The 8612-nt window shown below is 48.9% G+C and overlaps 1 protein-coding gene across 7 annotated transcripts in view; it reads right to left on the minus strand.

Annotated features, from left to right (window-relative positions):
- Window positions 1-7092, minus strand: part of HOMER2 (homer scaffold protein 2) — a 96658-nt gene extending 89566 nt beyond the window's left edge. For 2 of the 7 annotated variants that reach the window (XR_014243486.1, XM_082388519.1), the window contains exon 1: window positions 6590-7092. Coding sequence is in view for 5 of the 7 variants with exons in the window: in XM_082388519.1 (XP_082244645.1) it covers window positions 6590-7077 (488 nt within the window). In the remaining 2 variants the exon portion in view is untranslated. The remainder of the gene's footprint in view (window positions 1-6589) is intronic. The other 5 variants (XM_082388516.1, XM_082388513.1, XM_082388518.1 and 2 more) reach the window with 5 other exon arrangements.
- Window positions 7093-8612: the final 1520 nt, after the last annotated feature.

An 8612-nucleotide genomic window follows, 5' to 3' on the forward strand; every position in this document is an offset into this window, starting at 1 on the left:
GACTCACTCAAAATTACACAGTCACCACAAATTACCCAACGTTAATTGTGATCCTGGTTTCCTCTACCATTTCTTTCCTTCAGTAATTCATTTAAAGCAAACAATTGCTTTAAAAGATTATCAAAATGTCGTTTTTATTTTTTAAATTATACCCTGCCTTGTTCTAGAAAGGACTTAAGCAGGTTTGTAAAGATGTATAAAATTCAGCAAAATGACAAATCCAAGTAGGTTTGGATTTAAATGATGATGTATATTTATAGTGATTGGCATGGAAAGATGTCCATTCAAGGTATTTCAGGTTGAAAAACTTATGTTACAAAACAGATGTATGATATGATTCCATTTAGATAAAAATATACTTGTTTTATGTAGACATAGATCTAGACACGGAGACATATATATTCCAATACATGGAAAAGTCTGCAAAGACAGACATACGATTGCTGATGGAGGTTATCCCTGCAATGTGGGATGACAAGTAATTTTCACTTCCTCCTTTATGCTGTTATTTTTTAGTATGAACATGTAACATTTTTATAATTAGAAAAAAGCAAAGCTATTTACATTTTGTTAAAAAAAAAAAAGTGGTAGATGAAAAAGGGTGAAGGTAAAACAAGGGCAGGGCCATACAACTGAATGAGGAATAAAGGTAAAGGATGAGGTCTGATAAATTTGCTAAGGGGGACCACACATCTGTCTCTTAAGTTCCCCAGGAGCCATTACAGAAAAGAAACCTAGTAATTTACACAAATCATTGAGTCCATCAGACAAAAGCAAACCACCTGCTCTGCTCTGGGTCTTCCTTCAGGGGACTGTGCACAAGCAGCAAATGTGCCCTCAATTCCATTCTAAAACCTTCAAGGCCAGTTGTTTCAGGACTGTTTCCAACAAGAATGATGGCATCTTCCCAAAGTGAAAGTCAACCCAAAGTGAGTATTCATTTATTCCTATTCACTCATTCATTCAGTACATATCTACTTAGTGTCTACCCCATGCCAAGTACTGTGTATTTTTCCATCTCTGACACTCAGGGTGATGCTAAGGGCTTCTAAATAATGAGGGTGATCCTACATGCTAAAGGTCTCTCTAAGCATCTCTCCATAGTGCACTGGGGCATCTTTCCTAAGTTCCCCAGATAGTTCCTCTGACACCCTATGGATTACAATAGTTTGTTGAAACTCACACATAAAGCTGGTACTTGTATATGTGGCTTATCTCCTCTTCCTCAAAACTCCACAAGGGCAGGAACTAGTTAGTAGCTCATCCCGGATCCCCAGTAGACTCTCCAATTGCCTTACAGATGAAGGGACTGAGTGAACCTCAGAAAGCTTAAAATACCCACAACAGGGGACTTCCCTGGTGGTCCAGGGGTTAGGACTACGCATTCCACTGCCATGGTCCCGGTAGGGGAACTAAGATCCCAAAGCCGCGCTGCACAGCCAAAAATAAATTAAAAAACAAAACAAAAAACCCCACAACAGGACCAAGAGAAGACAAGTTTCCTCAATATATCTGAGAGACTGTTATCTATTTTAGTCAACACAAACCCCAAAGAAAAGTCTGTAATTTGTAGGAACTGTGTAATTAGGTGTGATTCAGAGGGAGTGGAAAATGAAAGGAGAAGGAATGGTCATCAGAAGAAAGCTAATCGGTATAGATTACCAAAAGAAGGCCCACAGTGTTAGATAACCAAGATTGTTACATTGCAACATAATCTTGGCTGAACAAAACAAATGAGTGTAAACTGAAGCCAGACAGAAATACAGTAGGTCTTGTTTGTAAACACTGACAAAATCATCCACAAGTCACAACAGCAGACAAGATGGCTTTTCTATTAGCCTTCTGCAGGCGGGTAAAAGGGTAATTTACAACCCCAATGCTCGGGTGAGAGCCGACAGCCTGAAAATTAACCGAAGTCACAATAAAAGCTAAATGGCTTGCTTTAGCATTAAAAGAAAACTGCATCCAAATGTGATTTCTTTCTCTCTTGGCCCTTGCAACTCTCAATTTAGCGTGCTATATAAAAGGTAATCCAAAACTCATCACAACTTCCAGGCCAGTATCCAAGCAAGGCTGCCCACCACATTCAAGCATTAACTCAATCAAAAAGTTTATTGGGGGCCTATTAGGTGCTAGACACTGTGCTAGCTGTTGGGATTCACTGGTGAAAAACAGAAGACCCTATCCTCTCAGGACGCTATTGGGGAAGGCAGATGGTAAACAAGTAGGTAGAACCCAAACGACAGCAGGTGTGCTGTGGTGAGCAATTGTGGGAACAAAAAGTATGGTTACTGTCAGCACGTAACAGGGGTGGTCAGGAAAGTTCCCTGAGCAGGAGATTCTGATGTCAAAATACCAAGGATGAGAAGGAGGAAGGTATTTGCAGAGTCAGGGCAAGAACGTTCCACGCACAGGGAAGAGCAAGTTCAAAGACCCCCCAGGCAGGGCAAGAAAAGAAAGGAGGCCAGTGTTAGCAGAAGGCAGTGGGGGATGGCCAGAGTGGCTGGGAAGGCGGGGCACAAGCCAGCTGCCTGTCAGCTGGAGGGTGTTTAAGGAAAAGAGTGATGTGACCTGATTGAAAAGCCGATCACTCGGGCTCCCATGTGGAGAATGGACTGGAGACACCCCAGAGTGGAAGCTGGGGGGACTGTTAGGAAGTTAGTCCAGGAAGGAGGCTACAGTGGCCAGGACTAGAGTAGGAGCTATGATTCTAGGGAGAGGAGAATGCACCCCAGATAATATCCCAGAAGTAGAACCCCTGGGACCCACTGACAGCCTGGATGTCAGGGGTAAGGGAGAGAAGAATCAAGGACGACTCTTACAAGTGGGTGGATGGTGGGCCCATGGACTGGGATGGGGAAGAAAGAGGGAAGGAGAGATCTGGAAGGAATATCAAGAGCTCCATGCGTGGACAAGAGCAGGAAGCCCTGAGAAAGGGCTGTGTTAGAAGTACAAACATGGGAGTCACCAGCATACAGATGGTACTTAAAGCCATGGGGGCACTTCCCTGGTGGCGCAGTGGTTAAGAATCCACCTGTCAATGCAGGGGACACTGGTTCGATCCCTGGTCTGGGAAAATTCCACATGCTGCAGAGCAACTAAGCCCGTGCACCACAACTACTGAGCCTGCACTCTAGAGCCCGCGAGCCACAACTACTGAGCCCGTGTGCCACAACTGCTGAAGCCCGAGCGCCTAGAGCCCATGCTCCGCAACAAGAGAAGCCACCACAACGAGAAGCCAGCGCACCGCAACGAAAAGTAGCCCCTGCTCGCCACAGCTAGAGGAAGCCTGCACGCAGCAACGAAGACCCAATGCAGCCAAAAATAAATAAATAAATAAATTTATTAAAAATTAAAATTAAAAAAAGCCATGGGGGGATTGGGTTGGGATGGGATAACATTACCTAGGAAGAGAGTGTTGACAGCGAAAAGGAACCAGGACAAGTTCCTAAACAACCCCATCACACTGAGGTCAGAAAGAGGAGCAACCAGCAGCGAGACTGAAGAGGAGCCATCAGGAAGGGAAGAGGAAACCCAGGAGAGTGTGGTGGGAAGGAGGAGGGAGTGGCCATGGGGGAGGAACGCTGCTGAGAAGGGGAGGAAGACAAGGACAAGGTCATCAGTGACCCAGCAGTTCTGGTGAAGAGGTGGGGACAGAAGCCAGACTATAGACTGTGAAGGGCTAACCAATGGTAGGTGAAGGAAATGAATGGAGACAGTGGGTTTGGACATCTCTTTTGAGATGTTTTCAGGTGAAGGGGAGCAAAGAAGTGGAAGAGAAGAAGGACAGGGATGTAAAACGAGAGACACTAAAGCTGTGCTGTCCGATACGGCGGCCACTAGCCGCTTGTGGCTATTAAACTTGAATTAAAAATCAGGTCCTCAATCGCACTAGCCACATTTCAAGTGCCCCAGAGCCATATGTGGCTGGTGGCAGCGGTACTGCACCACGCAGATACAGAATGTTTCCATCAGTGTGGAAAGTTCAACTGGACAGCACTGAACTAAAGCATGTTTGTGCACTGATGGGAAAGACCCTGGAGAGAGAGGAAGCTGAGAGAACAAGAAATGTTCCCTGACAAGGTGAACGGGGATGGGATGAATGGTCCACCAGGAGGGGTGAGCCTCTGGTAGGACAACAGGTGGGAAGGAAAACACAGGAGCAGCTGCACACGGGACTGTAGCAGGGCAGAAAGATGAGGCTTTTCCTTGGACTGTGGCTCTATTTTGTCAATGAAAAGGGAGGCAAGGTGTGCATGGGGAGGAGAGAGAGGTCTGAGAAGGGGAGAAGGTATGAAGCAGCTTCCTTGGGGAGTGAGAACACAAACTTACTGGGGAAACCACACACTTAATGCAAAATACTTCTCAGAAGAGAAGCAGGAAATAGCAGTGAACATCTGAATGAGGAAAAGCATCTTAAGTGGGGAAGAGATAAACTCAGGGTTTTTTTTGTATTTTTCCCTTAAATCTTGGTCATGTCTAGACAGTAGAGCCATGACAAAGCTGTAGGATCACAGCAAGATTTTCTACTGGCTGCCCTCTCTTGGTTCATCCCCCTCCATCCTACTAAACTCTCGGAAAGGATGACATTGGTTCTATTTTCGGTTAAAATGGCTCCCTCCACCCTCCTCTGTCTGAACTGCTTACCCAGCCCTTAGCTCCATCTCAACTTACAGCCATGGTTTGTACGTTCACATAAATTATAGAAGAGGTGGATATATTAAAAATGGCAGAAGTAGGTAGGAGTTACAAACCAACTGTTACCTACAAGAAGTGAGTAATAGACACTTATCAGATGATGTTAAAATTACATGAAAGGCATATTCAATGTTTAAACAAAATCTCCAAGCTACTCCTCCCTGCTTCTCTACAAACAAAAATTATTTTCTGACATTTTCTTTAAGCTTTTATGAGTAAACATTTTCATTTCAACAGAACTATTTGATCTCAACCATAGAGCTTAAATATTTGTTTTTGATCATGCAAGTGTGTTGGGTTGGTTTTGTGTTGGCTGGGGGGAGGGGGGAGAGAGAGTGTTAAAATTACCCAGATCCCTTTTATCTTCCATCTTGAGACCTACATTTGCCAACTCCTTCTTCCCATACATTTTTTTTTAAAAGTATGAAATCTGAGAGCCTCAAAGCTTCCCACTGCACAAAGAGCAGCCCTTTCATCGCTGACCAAGAGGTCACTGGAAATGTTACAGAAAAACTAAATGTTACAGAAAAACTGTTTCCCAGCCAGGGTGCCTCTGGTACAATCACTCACACCTTCTGTATGTGTGAAATCTGGATCCGCACCAATGTCTTAAGCAAATCTCCTGGCCCCTCTCTGTCCCCACTGACCTGCTCATGTTGGTCTTGAGTTCTCACACTTCCCTTCTCAAAATTCCTCTTGGCCTCCCTGTGTTTCCTCCAAACACTTTACAGACCACATAGATAAAATTCACTGGGTAAAATGACTCCAGAAACTTACCTGGAGTAAAGCAAGGAGTAAGGTGCAACAAAGCCACTGACCCATGAGAGCTGGGTCAGGCCACCAGGACAATCCTTCCCCTTTCCACTCCTCACCAATCCCATACAGGAAAGCAAGCTCTCTAGACCCACCCAGCAGAAGTCTTTGGGTCTTGAGAAGTGCTGTTTGAAGGCCACTAAGCTCAGCAGCAGGGGACACAGAGACTCAGGAACTCTGGCTCACTTACCCACCCCCCACTCCCAAGCCCACAGTCAGGCTGTGGCTTCCCCTCTGCCGATGTGCTCAGCGTCCTTCTACAAACACTCATCAGCTGCCTGCCCAACCTGGGAGAAATCACCCCACCACTTCAGGCCTCAGTTTCCTTATCTGTACAATGGGAATAGCAACCGTTCCCTGAGTGTGCACAGCACATCATCAATATGGGCTCACATCAGGTGAGTAGATGTAAGGAGTTAATTTTGTTATTAGCACAGCGGCTCCCTGACTCACAGCGCCTACTGCTCAGAGAGACGCCAAGGAGAAATCAATTCTGCTTTTTAAATTACTTTATATACTCAGAAGCATTAGTCACTTCGACAGAGTACTTCAACTTCTCTCCTGAGCATCAACTCAGTTGTTTCAAAGACTGAAGCCTTACCTACAAATCCTCAGTCATCTCAAAGCAGACTCAAAGTCCACTATTACTACACTGGGGATTATTATTATTTGGTGTGTTCCCTTTCCAGGAAAACTTCGATTTTCATTTTGTTTGTAATAAACCCAATCGTGCAGAAAGACTAACTGCTTCTTAGACTCCAAAACACAGGCCCTGGAGTTGATCGCGCCCGGAGCGAGGGGACCACGGAATGGCCGAAGCACGGAGGCCGGCCAGGGTGCCTGTCCCCGCCCGGTGCCCCCGCGCCCGCGCCCGGGCTGCCTGGGAGGGGAAAGGCCACGGGCGCGGAGTCAGGCGGCCTCAGGCTCTCAGGAGCCGACTGCTCGCTGGCTCCAGGGTCCCGGCGCGGGGTGTAGGGGCCGGCTCGCTCTCGGGGCTCCGAGCCCGGGGGACGCGAGCCGCGGCCCCGCAGCCCCTCTGGGGCTGCGCGCGGGGCGCGCGCGGCGCGGTCTCACTCACCCCATCTCCGGCGCTGCTCCGGCTGCCGCTCCGACGGGGCCTCTCGTGTTCCCTCTCCGCCCGCTCTGCAGCCGCTCCCCGCGCGGCACATGCGGCAGCCCGTGCGCGCCCGGCTCAGCCCCGGCGCCGCTCCATTCCGCGAGGCTGCGCGCCTGCCGCCGCCGCCGCCGCCGCCGCCGCCACCGCCACCAGGCGCGAGCGGGCGGGCGGGCGGGGTCTTGGTCGCCGGGGGCTGGGCGGCCGCGCTCGGGCGGTATCCGCCCCGCCCCGCTCCCGCCGCCCGGCTCCTTACGTAACCTCTTGGCCCCCGGGGCCCGGCGCGCAGCCGAGGGGCGGGGGGCGCGGCCGTGTGTGCGGCGTCCCCCCGGCGCCGCCCCGCGGTCGCCACCCGCCTCCTGAGCACCCCCCCCTTCCCTTTGAGATTCGGCATTGGCGCGCCCCCGCCCCACGCCCACCCGGGGGCTTGGCGCAGTGCCGCGAGCAAGCATCCAGCCTGCGGGATTGAGAGTCCCGCTCGCAGCTGGAGGGGACTTGGGGCGACCCTTAGTTTGCAGATGCTGGAACGAGGCCCCAGGAGAGGAAGTGATTTGCCCAAGGTCACACATTCAGGTCTGAGCTCAAGGTCTTCAGAATCTGTGATGGGCACGGCTATGTCCCTCCTTATAGCCCCCTTACATCTTGCCATCCACCGCCAGGTGGGTGGCTCAGGGTACCCCCACCATGAAATTCTGGAAGCCAGTGGGGCAGGGAGGATCCTACACCCGCAGCAGGTGTTCTGGGCTCTTCCCTGGGTAAAGATGGGATGGGGGCTTAATCAACTCGTCTTAGAGCAAGGGAAATGGAGATGGCAAAAGTGGAGCTTAAAGAAGGGCAGTCTCTTAATCTCCTTTCCACGTATCAGGTCCGGATCCCCTTCTAAAGGCCGGCACTGGGACTAACCTAATCTTCATCCCCCCTCTGGGCCTTTTGCAGGACCATTTTCTGCTGAGAACATACTGCCCACATGAGCCTGGGCAGGATTTTTTTTTTTACTCAGGACAGTAAAAAAGTCAAGAAACAAGCATATGGAGCAGGGCCACCACCCCAACCCTACCCTCATGTCTCCTGGGACCACAACTTTACCTGCTAACCCTCAGCGTCTCCTCATGTGGCTAGTGACTCCCTGTGAGTAATTTTCTCAATTACAAATCAGATCATACCACTCTTCTTAAAATGCTCCAGTGGTTTCCTTCCCACCGTCCTTGGGATGAAGACAAGATACTGAACATGGCTATAAGGCCCTGCCGCATTGTAAACCCATTGCCCTCTCCAGCCTTTTCTCCTCTTATTCTCTCCCCTTGCTTTCTGCACTCCAGCCGGCCATCCTCCCATCAGCCCATGCTATTCTGTCAGTCTGGGAAGAGTTTGTCCTCTCTTGTCTCTGACACCCCAGCCCCTTTGCCTAGTCCTTTCCTACTCATTTTCAGATCTCAGTTAAGCTGTCACTTCCTTGTGGAACCTTTACCTAATGCCCCAGACAAGACTGTGAACTCCTGTACTTTTTCTTCATTGAAATTATTGTTTGTAATTTATATTTGTGAAATTATTTAGTATGTCTCCCAGGCACATCTGCACACTCTATGAAGCCATATCTTTTTGCCCATCATTGTCTCTCCAGTGCCTAGAACTGTACCTGAAAGTCCTCCATAAATATTTGTTGAATGAATGAATTAGCAAATAGGCCTGGCCACAGATACATAGAATTGGCCAGGGTCTGTAAGCACAGGTAAGTCTGTTTAGAGCCAGGACTGGATAAGCATTTGGTCCTGGAGGAAACTTATCACAAGCTGAATTCCAAAGGACAGGTGAAGCTGGTTAGGGGTGCGGGTTTCCGGCAGTGTCAAAGGGAGAAGTCAGCAGAAGGCGGATGAATGGCAGAAGCAGGCTCAGCTGGAATAGAAGTACCAGAAGATAGATTCACAGTGCATTGGGCCAAGTAGTATCCCAAACCCTGAATGGGAGTTTCCTTTCTCTCCACTGATGG

The sequence above is a fragment of the Balaenoptera borealis genome (assembly GCF_965194805.1).
Source record: "Balaenoptera borealis genome assembly, chromosome: 3".
NCBI classification, from domain to species: domain Eukaryota; kingdom Metazoa; phylum Chordata; class Mammalia; order Artiodactyla; family Balaenopteridae; genus Balaenoptera; species Balaenoptera borealis.